Raw genomic sequence first — 16,595 nt, 5'->3', positions numbered from 1 at the left:
CCCCAGTGCCGGTGAGCTTGGGTAAATGTGTAACTTCACAGCACACCGGCTTATTCTGTTCAGCACTGAAAGTGTGTATCGATCACCCTGACTTCCTGGAAGGAGTCCCAGCCTGAGAGTTGCTCTGGCTCCTGTCCCCCAGTCAGGCCTGGCTGCCTGAGGCCCCCGCCCCCATGGTCAGGCCAAGTGATGTCACCTCCCTCCTCCCCAGCTTGGGCACAGAATGGTCTGGGAACGGCTCCATCCCCACCCCTCTGTTATAAATAGGGCCTCGGTGGCCCAGCCAGGGGAAGAGGCTGCTTTTGTTTTGGGAACTTGAGCAGAAGGTAAGCGGGGAGTCCCTCTCCATCCACACTCCTGCCTCACTGTTACCCCCTCCCCATCTCTCTCAGGGCAGCTGAGTTATCTGCTGGGAGTAGAAGCTAAGGGGTCTCTGGGGGGAGGTGGGAAAAGCTGCTGGGAGCCAGAAGCCAGGGGTCAGGGGTGACGTGTGCTGCAGGGGGATCTCTATTGAAGACGACGCAGAGAATGTCTCTCCCCTCCCGTCCCAGTGGACGTCCTCTCACACACTGTCCTCCCCCTTGGCCCACCCCAGGTCTTAACAGAGGAACTGCCCCTCCCCAGCAGTAGGGCACGGTGGCCGGGTCCTCCCACTGCCTCTGAGCCGGGCCGGGTCCTCAGGGGCTGGCACGGGAGCAGAGCCACGGTGGCCTAGAGTCCACTGGGTCTCTTCTAGTCGGTGGGACACACGAAGCTGTTGTGCAGGTGCTGGAGCTGGGAGGGGGGTGGGGGAGCAGACTCAGTTACCCCGGGGCTGCGTCCCCAGAGGCTCAGGGGAGGAGTGGCCTGCTTCTGTCTCCCTCTGCCTCGCCTGACACAGTGCTGCTTCTGGTCCTGGTTTGAGGTTTGGGTCTGTGCACTCAACTCATCGCTTTGTCTCCCTGAGCCTTGGTTTGCTCATCTATAAAATGGGACAAATAGCAATGCTTAGCCTCCCTTGCTTGTGAACTATGGTATAAATTAAGAGAGCTAGTATAATGTGAAAGTGCTTTCTAAACTCAGGAGAAAATAAAAAAACAGATTCTTATTATTTTGTTCAAGAGGCACTATAGGTGGGTGCTGAAGTCTATGGACTATGGCATCAGGGGTTCTGGGTCTGAATCCTGATTCTGTCTTTCACTCAGCTGTGTGACCTTGAGCAAGTCATGAAACTTCTCTGTTCATCTGCAAAACAGCATTAATTAGTCAACTTAACAATTACTTATCAAGTACCGAGTATGTCTCAGGAACATTTCTGTAAATGTGGTGTCTATCTATCATCTATCTCTCTCTCTCTCTCTCTATCTATCTATCTATCTATCTATCTATCTATCTATCATCTATCTATCTATCTATCATCTATATATCATCTATCTATCTATCATCTATCTATCTCTCTATCATCTATCTATCTATCTATCTATCTATCTATCTATCTCAGCGAGAAAAAGAGAGCAAGGACCCCGCTCTCGTGGGGTTTGCCTTCACGTGGGAAGAGACAGGCAATAAACAGTAAACATAAATAAATATATAAGAATTAATTATGTATAAGGTCAGAAGGTGGTCAGTGCCGTGGTAAAAGGAAGTAAAGCGGGGTAAGTGAGTTCAGGGTGGCAGGAGTGGTGGGGGACAGTTGCAGTGTGAAATGGGGTGTCACAGAAGCCTTAGGAGGATGAGACGAGTTGGTTCATGGAAAGCACTAGAACACTGCCTGGCAATGACAGGCATTAGAACAGTGTCGGCTGCCGGTGTCACCATTTCACGAAGCCACGGAACCACGAGGGGTAGGGATACCGAGAAGCAGGAAGGTGGAGAGGGAGACTGAGCAGGGGTGGTGGAGGAGGGCAGATCCACAGGGGCCTGGAGCCCCCGTTTATTTGGAGACCCCGCTGTGTGCTGAGTTAGGACCAGCCAGTGCAGCAGCCACCCATCCAGGCTGAGAGCAACAGCAGACTCTGTCCTGACAATGATCTGTGAAATTGCTTCACCTGAGTCAGTGCCTGCCCCGCAAGGGACTGGCAAAGCAGGGAGGGGACTGTCCTTACCTGCAGGGCCCCAACCCGGGACTGGGTGCCATTACTGCACGATTTCTCCAGCCCTCGGCTTCTCCAAGTTTCCCCTGAAAACTCAGCACGATTTGACTTTTTTTTTTAAAGGTTTTGTTTATTTATTTGACAGAGATAGAGACAGCCAGCGAGAGAGGGAACACAAGCAGGGGGAGTGGGAGAGGAAGAAGCAGGCTCATAGCGGAGGAGACTGATGTGGGGCTCGATCCCATAACACTGGGATCACGCCCTGAGCCGAAGGCAGACGCTTAACTGCTGTGCCACCCAGGCACCCCATGATTTGACTTTTTACATGAGCCATGAGCTGGCAACCGAGGCCTGTCTGGACAGGAAGGAGAATTTTCTGTTCCATTTTTGTATGTCATGTGGCTTCTCACAAGAACAGCGGATTGAGTCAAATGCACAGGGAAGAGGGTGACGTGGTGGCTGAGGTCAGAAGTCAAAGTTTCTTTGGTAATTGATGACCAGAGCAGAACTAAACACACAGTGCTTTTAAGTTGAAAGTGGGTGCAGGTTACCAGACCCAGGAGAGGAGTGCAGAGTGCCGGTAGAAGGGGACAACTGGGTGTGCATAGGTGTGCAGGAAAGACGGAGGTGTCAAGGTGACCTCGAGTTAGTGGAGACATACCTCCGCTCCAGGGATGCCTGGCCTGTGGTGGTAGGTCAGGGGGATGAGCGACGATGAGGAGGGAGTGCGAAGTGAGTTGATAATACAGTCCACGTCTTCACCAGAAATGAGTGAGATATCGCTGAAATGATTGGAACCGAATGAACCCCTACAACGAACATGGATCTCCTACAAATGCAGAGAGTTAGACAGTGGAATGAGTTAGCAGACCCAGCCCAAGAACGTTGTCTTCCAGGATCTCAGGCTACTCTGTGTGCTGTTGGCGAGAGCGGAGGCTGGAGCAGACTCCCAGGGCTCTAGAGAAGGGTGCTGGAGAGCCTCCCGCCAACCCCAGAGACCACGTCAAGGGCAGAAGATTGTTCTACTCCTGGCTTCGTAGAGTTACCTGGGAAGTCATTACAACAATCTATACCCGGTCCCAGCGCTGACCAGGGCCATCAGGCTGTTGGTGGGGCTGGTGTCGAGCTCCATTGGGGTTCCACCCTGCAGGAAATAGTTGCCGGCTGGTTTGGGGTGCTGGGACAGGTAGAAACCCCAGGGCTTCAGGCTGAGCCTCTGGTGCTCGATGCCAGCTGCCTGTTAGGGCCTCGGGGAGGCTGAAAATCCCATTCCCGGGCCACACCCCAGGGCCAGTTTGACATCTCTGGGGGTGGGATGGACTTCCACAGTCACTAAATCTTGCCAGGTGAGACCAGTGGGAACCGGGGCTGGGACTGACCGGCGGGGATAAACGCAGGTCTGAATTACGTCTGTTACACGCTTGCTGTGTGACCTTGGGAACTTTTCCTCAGGCCTCAGAATTCCCCTTTCTGTGTCTGCAGAGAGTTGAAGCCCTTCCCTCCTCCTATGAATAGCGCAGGGACTAGACAGGGTAATCTCTGGGCAGGGGCTTCTGGGAACTGTCACATACTACCCAGTTAGAATATCTGTATTCTTAAATCATGCACCCTGTCTGGGAAATCAGGTACATTTCCTGGTCAATACTACACGGTGCGATCTTTCTTGCCAGGCCAACTTATAACATGGGCAAAACCTCTGTGTGTGTTAGTCCTGTAGTCCAAACTGGTTTCCCACCTTCCCTGGGGCTAGGGGGCTTCCTGAAGACTTGCCATCTGCTCCACGGTTGGTTTTCTCAGTGAAAACTCACGGCCAGAGGCCTGTGAATGCATGCGTTTGCTCAGGTGGCCTTATCAAAGTCCCACAGACTGGGTCACTTCAACGACAGAGATCTGTTCTCTCACGATTACGGAGGCGACAAGAACTGATGTGCTCCTTCTGGGATAACGTTCTCATCACATACCGGCTCCAAGTCCAAGCTTGAGGTGTCGGCAGGGTTGGCTTCTTCTCAGGTCTCTCTCCTTGGCTTGTGGATGGCCGTCTTCTCCCTGTCTTCCCAGGGTCTTCCGTCTGTGTGTCTGTGTCCTATTGTCCTCTTCTAAGACGGACACCAGGCAGATTGGATGAGGGCCCATCCCGATGACCTCACTGAACCTAAATTACCTCTTTAAAGACTCTATCTCCCAATATAGTGCATTTTGAGGGAGTGGGATTAAGGACATCAACATACGAAGTTAAAAACTTTAAGGCAACAGGCAAAATTTTTTTAATTTTAAAATTAAAGTTTCTTTAAAAATAAGATTAAATGTTTTCATATTACTCTTTAAAAAAAAAGATTTATTTATTTGAGAGAGAGAGAGTGTGAGCACGAACGCGGTGGGAGGTTGGCAGAGGGACAGGGAGAAGCAGACTCCCTCCAAGCAAGGAGCCCGACACGGGGTTTGATCCCAGGACCCCAGGATCATGACCCAAGCCGAAGGCAGACACTTAAGTGATTGAGCCACCCATATTATTCTTTATTAAACACATAACTGTTGACTAAAGCATAGTATCACTGATTAGCACAAGGTAAAAATAATATCAGCCATTCACATATTCTCGAAGAGAAGCACTTATAGTATTTTGTGAAAACATTTGTGTATGTTTTTACTTGGTGTAATGGACAGTTTCGTGTTTCGTAAAATCTACAACTGTCTTAATATCAAAACCGACCCCGAAATAGGCCCTGTAAAGGCACAGCTCAGCCCATCACAGTGTGTAGTGGATCACAGAGGTATTTTCCTCAGAGCTTTGAATCTATTGCTTCTCTTCGAAATGTGTAGACTGGGGTACATTTCTCCTGGATTCAGGGACCGCAGGGAATATGGGAACAGCTAGAAGTCTGGCTGGAGGGCACTTACTCACTTAGTAATCTGTCGCCCTTCATGGAATGATGTTTCAGGTACAGAGATGGCTGCTGCTGGGGTGAGCCTGGGGGCCACCGTCCTCTGTCTCCTGGCCTGGGCCGGCCTGGCCGCTGCGGACCGGGTGTACATACACCCTTTCCACCTCCTCGTCTACAGCAAGAGCAGCTGTGAGCAGCTGGAGAAATCCAGTGCGGAGACGCCCAAGGCCCTGACCTTCACGCCGGTCCCGATTCAGGCCAAGACGTCCCCTGTGGACGAGGAGGCCCTTCGAGAGCAGCTGGCGCTGGCCACTGAGAAGCTGCAGGAGGACGACAGGATGCGGGCAGCGAAAGTGGGGATGATGCTCAACTTCCTGGGTTTCCACATGTACAGGATGCTGAGCGAGTCCTGCAGCACGGCCAGCGGGACCGTGCTGTCCCCAACGACTCTCTTTGGCACCCTGGCCTCTCTCTACCTGGGTGCGCTGGACCCCACGGCCAGCAGACTGCAGGCGTTCCTGGGGGTCCCCGGGGAGGACCAGGGCTGCACCTCCCGGCTGGATGGCCACAAGGTCCTCTCCGCCCTGCACACCATCCAGGGCCTTCTGGTCGCCCAGGGAGGGGCTGGCGGCCAGTCCACACTGCTCCTCTCCACGGTGCTGGGCCTGTTCACAGCCCCTGGCCTGCGTCTGAAGCAGCCCTTTGTGCGGGGCCTGGCTCCCTTTGCTCCCGTCACCCTCCCGCGCTCTCTGGACTTGTCCACCGACCCGGATCTTGCTGCTGAGAAGATAAACAGGTTCATGCAGGCAGTGACAGGGTGGAAAATGGACAGACCCGTGTCAGGAGTCAGCCCAGACAGCACCCTACTTTTCAACACCTACGTCCACTTCCAAGGTAAGGCAAGCCCCGTGGGTGTCCCTGGGCTGGTGCCAGAGGGTCCCAGTTCTTCGTCTGTGGGCTTCATGTCCAGCATTCAGCTCAGCAGGTCCGGGCCTTGGAGATGGGCAGGGTGGCGAACATGAGGAAGTACCTGGGAGCCGCTCTCAAGGAGCCGGAAGTAGCTGCCCGGTGGACTCCTTGGATGAGTACCCATCTCTCTACCTGCTGCCCTACTATGTGCAGCTTCTATAGTACATCCTTGTACTCTGATCATTTAATCCTCTTGTGATGTGGTGAAGAGGCGTTACTACCTCTAGAAGAAAACACAGTGACTTCCTCAAGATGGCACAGCCGCAAGTGGGGGTCCTAGGATCCAAACCCACCCCTCCCGGCCCTGTGGTCCAGCTCCGCCCTCAGGAGGGAGGGGTTCTTGCTTCTTGAGAAGGTCAAAGTTCATGCAAAAATAACCAAATTGTTTGCTTACAGCACTTTCATGTTGGGAGGGGTCATTACCACCCCACCCCCAATCCCTGCAAAGATAGTTTGCTCATTCAACAACTGATCGTTGAAGATTTACTACGTGCATGCCCCTGAGCTGGGCGGCTCAGAGGGGCCAGGGAGGAAGGATGCACAGGTCCAGACCCCAGGTTGCCTATTCAAGCTCAAGAGGGGAGATAGATCCCATAGGCAAATGCCCCCAGCTACAGAGCTCTAAGTAGAAGTGCCCTGGGGGGGCCAAGCACTTGAAGGAGGGAGGGTCCCTGGAGAGAGGACAGAGGCCTGGGGGCGGTGAGGGGAGAAGTGCTGTAGGAGAACAAATGTGTGAGCAAAGGCCGGCGAGTTCAGGGACAGGAACCAGAGCAAGTGCGCCTGGGGTTGGCCAGAGCTCGGAGTGGATGTGACCAGTGGAAGGCAGGGCCCTAGAGATGGGTCGGGCCAGATTTTGGAATGGGATGCTGGGAAGGGTGGTGGGTGCTGGAGCAGGCAAAATGTTCTGCTCAGAGGTCATCCGGGCAGCCGGGGCTGTGTGCATTGGAGGCAGGGAGGGTCCCGGGACGGTGACGCAACAGGCACACTGACCGGGGGACACGTGCTGAGGTCGTGGCTCTGCACACTGATGGGTGGGCCGGGGAGGGTGCGCTCGCGAGCCAAGGGAGACAGCAGGCCAAAGATGAAACCAGAGACAGCATGACTATTTTCTTACTCTGAAGCCATCCCGGAAGTCTGTAAACCGCCAAGGGGAAGGACCTCCAGCCCGTTTTGGGTGCAGGAGGAAGATGATAGAGACCCAGGACTGCCGACAGGTCGTGGGAGCAGAGCTCAGCACAGGCGGCCTCCAGCTGAGGGTGACCGTACCCCGGGGGGGACTGGGGACTCGTACGCTCAGCCTGCCGTTCCTAAGAGGAGCCCCAGGAGGAGAGTTCCTTGAGAAAGTCGTGCCCCAAAAAAGGCGAGAGAGCAAGAGAGCCACAGGTGCCTGGATGCTGGGCCAGCCCCACCATGTACCACCCTCTGATCTTGCTCCCTGACCTTTCCGTGCCTCAGTTTCCACCAGACAGAGCTGCACAGCCCCTCCCTGCCCACCACCGCGTGCCCGCTCATGAAGCCGCAGGCTGTCTGAGGAGCTCTAAGCTGCCCTTTGGTAATGACGTTCTAGTACCACGACCTCAGCGGACAGCTGGATGTTCCCGACTGGCGAAGGCTCGGGAATGGGAGCCCCTGAGCCACAGGGCGCCCTTTGCCCAGACCCTGCGGTCGTCCCGAGCTGGCGCTGGCTCTGGCAGCTTCCACACCACCAGTTGACTTAACCCTGAGAGGTTTACTTAACCTCTGGACGAGGAGTGTGCTGTGTTTTCAGCGGAGTGGGCGGGACGGGGAAGCCACCTCTGTTTCAGATTCTCACATCTTTCTGTTTTGGTGAGAAAAGATTTCGTCCTTTCTTCCCCTAATTAACAAGTCCCTGGCCAGACCTGGTGGGCCAACGCTGAGGCCCTCCCCAGGGAGCCTGGGACGAAGGTCACTGTGGCTCTGCCCGTCCCTTCTCATCAGACCAGGCCCTGGGAAGGCAGCCTGTCCACCCCCTCCCCTCCCCTCCTGGAGGACCTGTCCCTCCAGCCCCCACCCTGACACCTTGGAGACCTCTGCTCCAGGGAAAGGGCACCCTGGGTCTTTAACCTGCCTCTCCTCAGACACCCAGGTGGCCAGCACCCAGGAGCTGCTCTGTGACAGACTCACCCCCACCTTCTCCTCCCAGAAACAGCCCCACCATGTGTGACTAGGCACTCAAGGTGACTGAGAAGAGCGCAGAGGGAGGGGCTGTGCCAGGGGCTGCAGTCATGGACAGACCCCCAGGGACAGGGCCTTCAGCAGGCGTCTGCCCCTTCTCCCATGACAGCAGAGCCAGCTGGCCGCTCCCCTCCGCCTCCACCTGCACAGCCCCGTCAGGGAGGGCACCAGACAGGGCTCACCCCCGCCCCAAGGGCCCAGGGCGAGCTCGCACGGAGCGCTTTGCTCGGAGCCACTGGCCACACCAGGTTGTATGTCTGTCCTGGGCAGCACGGAGGCCTGAGACGTGGCGCCCGCATTGCAAGACAGGTGTGCTCAGCTCTGCGTCCTGACTTGAGAAGGGGAGACTGTCACAGCTCACAGATTGAGAAGCGAGCGCGCCCCGAGGATGCGTAGGGCCGTGAAGCTGGTCCGGGTGACACTGTGGTTGGTGGATACAGGTCACCGCACATCTGTCCAGCCCCATAGATCGTACGGCCCCGAGAGTGAGCCCTAATGTCAACCCTGGACTCTGGGTGACAATGATGTGTCCCTGTAGGGTCATCAGTGTTAACAGATGTCCCACTCCGGTGGGGGTGTTGATAGTGCGGGAGGCTGTGCATGTGGGACTGGTGGGTATGCGAGAAAGCTCTACACCTTCCTCTAAATTTTGCTATGAACCTAACTTCTCTAAAACAATTAAATTTATTAAAAAAAAGAAGCCAGTGAGCATGGCGGATCGCAGGTTTTGGGCCAGGACAGATCTGGGGTGAGTTTACCCAGTCACTTCGTAGTGGCCTAAGTTCCCTAAGTGTTCTGGTTTCCTTTGTGGGCCTTAAGGTGACAGGTGTAAAATCTCAGAGTGGCACCTGGTGTGTAAAATGTCTTCAACACGGGCAGTTGGTGTCACCCAAGTGAACTCAAACAGTCAGGTTTTGCAGGAGGAAGACTCGTCCGGCCCTTGGGGTCCTGGGTAGGGCTGTGAAGCTCTGGGGCAGTGCTGGGGCGGGGAAAGGCCCCGTGGCCTGGGACGTTGCGGGGCGAGGCTGGGGCACAGGCTGGGCTTCGGCTCTGCTCCTCGGTGTCCCCAGCACTGAGCACACACGCCTGCCCCTGCCTCAGCTGCCCGTCCCTCCTTGTCTCCTTTCTGGGTCTCCAGGAAAGCTGAAGGGGTTCTCCCTGCTGCCGGGGCTGCAGGACTTCTGGGTGGACAACGCCACCTCGGTGTCGGTCCCCATGATCTCGGGCACGGGCACCTTCCAGCACTGGAGCGACGCCCAGAACAACCTGTCCCTGACCCGTGTGCCCCTCAGCAAGAACGCCTGCCTGCTGCTGGTCCAGCCCCACGGCGCCTCGGACCTGCAGCAGGTGGAGGCCCTCACCTTCCAGCACAACTTCCTGACGTGGCTGAAGAACCTGTCTCCCCGGTATGGCTCCTGGGACACCACCTGGCCCCTCGGGGGCTGCTCCCCCTGGAAAGTGGGGAGCTGGGCCCATCCCTCCACGCAGGGTGGGAGGGGACGGACGTGGGGTGAGCAGATGGGCGGGTGATGGCTGAGCCCTGGGCACAGGACGGGGAAGGCCCAGGTGACCCTGCTGTTCCGGGGGCAGAAGGCCGGTGCGTTCACGCATCACCCCTGCATCCATCCATCCACGGACCTAGCTCTCCAGGTACCGTCTCTTTCTGGGCGCAGGAGAGGTAAAGGAGTGGGGAGTGTGCTTTCCGTGGGCTTGGGCTTACCCACTGGTTTTGAAGGACTGCATTTCAGCCTGTCCTGAATGGGGACCTTTGTCGTGCCACCGCCCCCCCACCAGTGCTCCCTCCCACAATCTGCTGCATTCCAAGAGCTTGTTGGGGACTGGCGTCCCAGAAGGGTTTGGACCCCTCTGAGAGGTCTGGGGGACGGGGAGCTGTCCCTGACTCCAGAACTCCCCACTTTGCTGCCCCAGTGCTTTGCTCCTCTTTCCAGCTATGGCGGGAAGAAAGCCGTTCCCCTCCGCTGGGGTGCTGCACTTGACCCGCATCCCCGGCCCAGAGCAGTGGGGTCCGGAAACCTGCCCCGAGAAGGCACTCAGGGGCGCACTGGCCTCAGGAGGGCGACGCTCCTTTTAAAATCAGTCTTTGTTGTGGTGGCTCTAAACCCATCACGTCATGCTTACCGCGAACCGTCTGTAAGCGCACGGTTCAGTGGCATGAAGCACCCACATGGCTGCGTGTCCCTCGCCACCACCCGTCTCCAGAATGTTGTCGTCTTCCCAAACGGAAACACGAACTCCCCGTTCCCCCTCCCCCAGCCCCTGGCCTCGGCCATTCGACTTCCAGTCTCTGTGAATGTGTCTGTCCCAGGACCTCAGGTGAGGGAACTCATACAGCATTTGTCCTTTTGTGGCGGGCTTATTTCGCTTAGCATGATGTCCTCAGGGTTCATCCATGTGGCAGCATGGGTCAGGATTTCCTTCCTCTGACGGCTAATACTCCATTACATGGACAGACACGTTTCGTTTATCCACTCATCCATCAATGGACACTTGGGTCGCTTCCACCTGTTGGCTATTGCGAATAATGCTGCTGTGGACGTGGGTGTACTGTAACTCTTGCGAAGGTTTGGTATGTCCCCGGAAACATCCACGGGCTCTCAGGGATGCCCAAGGAAGGCAGAGGTCCTACAGGAAGGTCAGCCGAGTTGACGTAAGCAGCATGGCCAGCACGGAGAGTGACGGGACATTCCTCCCATCGCTCTCCCCTCCACGGGGGTTTCTATGTCAAGAACTCCATTGAAAGGTGGCTAGTAAGACACGATACATTATTTCAGAGAATAGCATTTTACAATTATCCAGGTAATACAGCTTCAATGCAGCCAACCGAAAACCGTAGTAGAACGAAGAACAGACAAGTCATCGTCAAACCCCCAGAGAGCAGTGCTCTAAATTACATCCTTCTCACAGCATTCCCAAGGACATGCAAGTTGTTTGCTGTATTTCTTGCTGACGGACTTTTCCCGAGACAGCCTAGCTGGGTGAGGGGGCCCCAGGGCCTCCCAGGGGGAGCCACCCGGGACCTTCCTAAGCGTGATCGTCCCCTCAGGGCCATCCGCCTGACCATGCCCCAGCTGACACTGAGAGCCTCCTACGACCTGCAGGACCTGCTTGCCCAGGCCAAGCTGCCCACCCTGCTGGGCGCCGAGGCGAACCTGGGCAAAATCAGTGAGGACAATCTCAGAGTTGGAAAGGTACTGTGCCGGCGGTGTCTCTTTGGGCCCGAGTGGATTCTGTGTGTTCACAGGGTGGGAGGCGTAGACAGTTGGGGCATGGAGGGAGCTTCTGGGAGGCAGGCAGGAGAGGAGGGGAGGAAAGCATGGCTAGGTGGGTGTGCACCCAGGGTGGGAAAGAAATGACCAGAACTTCCGGGGCTTTCCGGGGACAGGTGGAGAGCAGCAAACCCTTCCCCACCATGTGTCCTTGGCTCTGCCCAGCCTGGCCTAGCCTTGCGGTCCTTCCCAGAACCCACAGCAGGGTCAGGACTCAGGCCATGGGAGTAAGTGCCCAGCGTCAGCTCTCGGCAGGGCTGACAGGGAACGCCCAGCAGTAGACAGACTGTCCTTCTGCCACGTGGAACAATGCATCTCTGCAGCTGGGGTGCCTGGATGTGCCGGGCGCTGCGCTGGGTACTGGGGAGGGGCCACGCACAGTTCTGGCCTCGGAGATCACTGTTGGGGGGCATGGGCCCTCTTGCTAAATGAGTGGGATGACCCAGGCACTGGTGGACCACAGCCGAGGGGCCCGGGGTCCTGCCCTGGACAGCAAGGTGGAAAGTGGGGACCGGTGGGTTGGAGAGACAGTTTGGGGAGGAGCTGTCGTGAGTTGGGCCGAGTGGGAGTCGTCTACACCGAGGGGCATACGTGGTGCGGGCAGGCTGGAGACACAGCTGTCCTGCACCCTCTCCCTGGGCCTGGAGGGCCTTCGGGAGCCATCCCAACGTTTGCTGCTTTGCAGGTGCTGAATAGCATCCTTTTGGAACTAAAAGCAGACGAGGGAGAGCAGCCCACAGAGTCTGCCCCGCAGCCGGATGGGCCCCTGGAGGTGACCCTGAGCCGCCCGTTCCTGTTCGCCATTTACGAGCAAGACTCCACTGCCCTCCACTTCCTGGGCCGTGTGGCCAACCCGCTGAGCACGGTGTGAGGCCTGGCCCGCCCCCGAGATGCAGCTGTCACCGAGGCAAGGGCAGCTGCCACAGCAATGCTGATTTGTCACTCTGCCTCCCCGTGAGTCAGCCTGGAGCTGGAAAGAAGCCGGTCTCCTCCATCTAATGAGCAGCAGAACCTGCGGGCAGGAGGCCTCCGGGTTCTTGGGTTTATCTCGGGCCACGTGGGGGGGGGCCAGGAGCCAGAGTTTAGCACAGGACACCGTTCAGGAGAAAGTCTGAACAGACCAACTGGTTGGTGAAACCAAAAATTGTGTCCCTTTTATCAGAGAACAGAAATTGGGTTTTACAGTTACAGTTTTCACTGCCCTGGGTGTAAGTTCGGTTAGGGAATACGAGCGGACCAGCTGCCGTCCCCCCTGATGCCTTAACTTTGGTTGGTTTCCAGGTCTTCTTTACCAGGATACTGGGATCTCTGAAACACACAAGTGTCTGAATTTACGTTAGAATATAATGCCATGGCTGATTATCCCTGTGTTATTAATACATGTCTTGCAACAATAAACAAAAAAGAAAAATTCTTGGGGCACCTAGGTGGCTCAGTCGGTTGAGCATCTGCCTTCGGCTCAGGTCGTGATCTCAGGGTCCTGGGATCGAGTCTCGTGTGGGGCTCCCTGCTCGGTGGGGAGTCTGCTTCTCTCTCTGTGGCTGCCCCTGCCCCCACTCCTGCTCTCGCTTGCGTGCACGCTCTCTCAATAAATAAATAAATAAAATCAATCAAATAAATAGATAAATAAAATCTTAAAAAAAAAAAAAGAAAAATTCTGTCACTTAGCAGCAAAACAAAACCTACCATTTGGCTAACAGACCATACACACCAAGTTCTTCCTAGGGCTTTGAGCTGTCTTTTGGGTGGAATTTCCATGGAAGGTGAGGGCTGGTACTTAGCCATCATTTGGAGATGTTTGCTTCTGGACATTTCCATCCCTAAGCGGCAGGTGGGTGTGTGGGAGGCTCCCATGCCCCGACTTGCAGATGGGAAGGAACGGGGCCGACGGGCATGACTTCCCTTCCGGGGACACAGGGTCGGATCGCTGTTGCTGACGACAGTGAAGACATTTCCTGACATACATAAAGCGCCTTCCCTGGCTCCCTCCTTAGACACTTAAATAACTAGGCAGGCTATGGACCATGGCGCCCACCGACGAGGGCCCGGGGGCACATGGCAGCTGGACAGTCACCCAGAGGTGAGAGTGGGGATGACCAATGCTGCATTGAGCCAGTTCTCTCCCGTGTGCGGTTTCCGTGGTGTGAGCAGAAGCATCTGTGTTCTACTTGCATGACGACTGTGCTGCCCAAGGTCCAGAGGGGATGGAGTGTGTTGTGAGGACGAGGCAGGCCTGCAATGCCCTCCGAACCCCAGTGCCCCCTTCACGTTCCCGAGCGCCCAGCTAGTGTGGCTCAACCCCCCGCTCCGATGTCCAGGGGACAGCTGGGCCAGGCGCGTGAGGGGCAGCACGGTGGGCGCTTAGGAGCATGGATTCCAGGATGGACGGGCTGGAAGCCCATCTCCGACACTTACTGTGACCCGGAGCAGGTGACTTCCCTTCTCTGGGCCTCCCTGCTTTTCTGTGCAAAGTGGGAAATACCTGAACGAATAAATGAGAAATAGCCGCCACCGTTTTAATGGCAGTCAGTCCATAAAAACGTCATGACCTCTACCCTGTCTGGAAGTCCGGTTCCATAACCTTCAGCAGGAAAAGGAGCCTCCCCCAGAGACTCCAGAGGGAGCACTGCCTGGCCAACCCCGTGACTTTGATCAGTGAGATCCATCTTTGACTTCTGGCCTCAGAACCGTAAGAGAATCCACATGTGCTGCTGTAAGCCACTACCCGTGTGGTCACGTGTTACAGCAACAGGAAACGTGCAACAGCATGGCACACGCGCTCAAGCAAGTCTCCTAACGGTATCGTTGGGGGACCCTCAAGGCTGCTCCCCCCACATTCCAGGCTCTTCAAGAGTCTCCCCTTTGGGATCGTCTTCAAGGGCTCGTGCTCCCCCATCCATTAAAGAGAACCGCTGACCTTACAGGGGCCGGGCTGGGAACTGGGGAGCAGAGCAGGTGAAATGTCCCAGGGGAAGCTTCTGGGAAGGGTCTCGAGTTTGTAAGCGTTTTGGGGTGCAGCAGCACCCAGCCCTGTCTTTAAAGCTGCAGGTGAAGCTCTCTGCTGGGGATCATTTCAGTTCCTGGCCGCCTCCCCCTGCTCCCCTTTCCTCAGATCAGCCTGTGCTTTCTGGCTGCACAAGGAGGCCCCAGGCACGTCACATGGCTATGGATGGAGGCTTGAAAGTTCTAATGCATGAGGCTGGCTGCCTCCTTCAGACAGTGAAGGAGCCTGAGCAAGGTGTGCACATTCCCCGCAAACCCCCAGACCTCCCAGGACACCAGCCTGAGCGATATGGGCCCGCGGGGGGATAAACACAACACAGCACCTGTGCTTTGCGTGGTCACTTTGACAAGGCAGCAATCCAGACATCCTGAGCCCTCCCCGCCACGCATTAACGCACCGTGGGCGCTAATCAGGGCCCCCCTTTCCACCGCTGGCAGACACTCTGCTCCCGCAGCAGCCCTGACCCCAGGGCCTGACCCTGCCGGGTTTATTGTCCACCATGCTTTGCGTTCCCTGGGCCCCTCTTCCCTCAGGGGCTCAGTGTGGGGCAGAAGCTGGCACCCAGCTCCTCTCTGGTTTGGGCTTTTTGGAACGACTACTAGATGCCAAGTCTCTGGGGAGAATTGGACATTCAGGAAGCAGGTGCGCTCAGCATGGCCTGTGGAGCGTGTTAGAGACGCAGAGCCTCAAGCCCCATCCAGGCCCTGGGGTCAGCATCTGCATTTTCCCAGGGGGCCCGCAAATGCACCCTGGACATTACGGTTAGGGTTAGGGCTGGCACGGAATCCCCCTCCTGGCAGAGGCTTCTAGAAGGGCTGGGGCCTCAGCCAGTGGCGCCAGCTCTTGGATTCCTGCCCTTGGGGGGATGACACATCTTCAATCAGAACTGTAACCATGACAGCTTCTCCTGTGATTTCCTGAAACAACTGCAGACGAGAAGCGGTCTCTATATATGTGTGCACTGTGGGTTCAGAGCTGTTCCCCCGACCCCCAGCACAGCCCTTCCCACATGGGTGCCGGCAGGGAAACTGAGGCACTGCCGCTGACATCATCCTGCCTCGTGAACCGTGGTCTTGAAGTTGCTCATGGTGACACGGGACAGCACGGTCACGCTGCAGCCAGAGGACGAGAACACTGGTGTTCTCCACTTCATTTCAGAAAGCAGCTGGAGGGACCAGCGCACGTCTCCCGCTGAGCCGGCTGCTGGGGCTGCTGGGGCTCGGGCGGCTGCCAGCAGTTGCTAGGAGTGCGATGTTGCCAACCGGCCCACGGCTGTTCTTTGTCCTCCGGCTCCTTTATAAATGGGAAGTGGGTCAGGTTGTTACCAGGATACAAAATACCAACATTTTGCAGATTGCTTAACACAAATATATCAGTTCTGGGGGTCTGTTTCTCTTAAACCATTCTTCCCTGAATTCTAAGTCTTCCTGGGATTGCAAAGTGCACCCCCCCCCCCCATAGACAAGGGAATGATTCAGCAGCTCTGCTCATCTCCAGCCTGGGCATGTGTGGGGCCTGCAGGGACGGTGGCCCGGGTGCCTCCCTGCCCACCGAGAAAGCTCATCAGAGCCCAAATCCTACCGAGTTTAGACAAAACGAAATGATTTTTGTTTGTTATGCATTTGGCAGCAAACCCCAGCCTGAACAGACACGAGGCTGCTGAAGATGCTTACATTACGGAAGTTTATAGAAGTGCCAAGAGTCCTGCATTTGCTGCAGGAAGATACATGTGTTTGTTTAGCAGGTGCTGTTCCACGTGGCCCATGGTACCCAGGAGGGAAACCACGTTACCTTTCTAAAATCTGAAAAGCTCGGATCTCTGAAACATGTACTGAAGGCTTTGGACAGATTTTGGATTTGAATATCATTCCATGTGATTTTTTTTTCCTCCTAGAATTTATTTTTTAAGAGTAATTTCAGGCTCACAACAAAATTGAACAGAAAGTACAGAGTTCTCATAGGCTAGTAGGTGTCCTAAAAATCTTCTGTGCTCCCCCTATTGATTCATCCCCCACACCTCCTGGCACCACAGATCCTTTTACTCTCTCCATAGACAGTCATTCTTTTCCAGAAGGTCGTACAGCTAGCATCCTACAGTATGCAGTCTTTTCAGGTCGGCTTCTTTCTCTTAGCCATATGAATTTAGGATCCCTCCGTATCTTTTCATGGCTTGATAGCTCATTTC

At 55.8% G+C, this 16,595-nt stretch overlaps 1 protein-coding gene across 1 annotated transcript; it reads left to right on the top strand.

The window, feature by feature from the left end:
• The first annotated feature begins 243 nt into the window (after positions 1 to 243).
• On the top strand, positions 244 to 12,819 carry AGT (angiotensinogen). Its single transcript, XM_008689537.2, has 5 exons — positions 244 to 326; positions 5,012 to 5,848; positions 9,258 to 9,525; positions 11,184 to 11,328; positions 12,092 to 12,819. Exons 2-5 carry the CDS (start codon positions 5,020 to 5,022, stop codon positions 12,275 to 12,277), a joined length of 1,428 nt encoding a protein of 475 aa, XP_008687759.1. The 5' UTR covers positions 244 to 326; positions 5,012 to 5,019; the 3' UTR covers positions 12,278 to 12,819.
• The last annotated feature ends 3,776 nt before the right edge of the window (positions 12,820 to 16,595 follow it).

The sequence above is a fragment of the Ursus maritimus genome, unplaced genomic scaffold (genome assembly GCF_017311325.1).
Source record: "Ursus maritimus isolate PB19 unplaced genomic scaffold, ASM1731132v1 scaffold_7, whole genome shotgun sequence".
NCBI classification, from domain to species: Eukaryota; Metazoa; Chordata; class Mammalia; order Carnivora; family Ursidae; genus Ursus; species Ursus maritimus.
This window is presented reverse-complemented; position numbering and strand designations above follow the sequence as displayed.

Bases quoted from the DNA above. Each gene is read 5' to 3' on its own strand.
- AGT (XM_008689537.2), top strand. From the start codon at position 5,020: ATGGCTGCTGCTGGGGTGAGCCTGGGGGCCACCGTCCTCTGTCTCCTG. The intron at 9,526-11,183 runs GTATGGCTCCTG...TCGTCCCCTCAG, and splicing joins CTGAAGAACCTGTCTCCCCG to GGCCATCCGCCTGACCATGC. The intron at 11,329-12,091 runs GTACTGTGCCGG...GCTGCTTTGCAG, and splicing joins ACAATCTCAGAGTTGGAAAG to GTGCTGAATAGCATCCTTTT.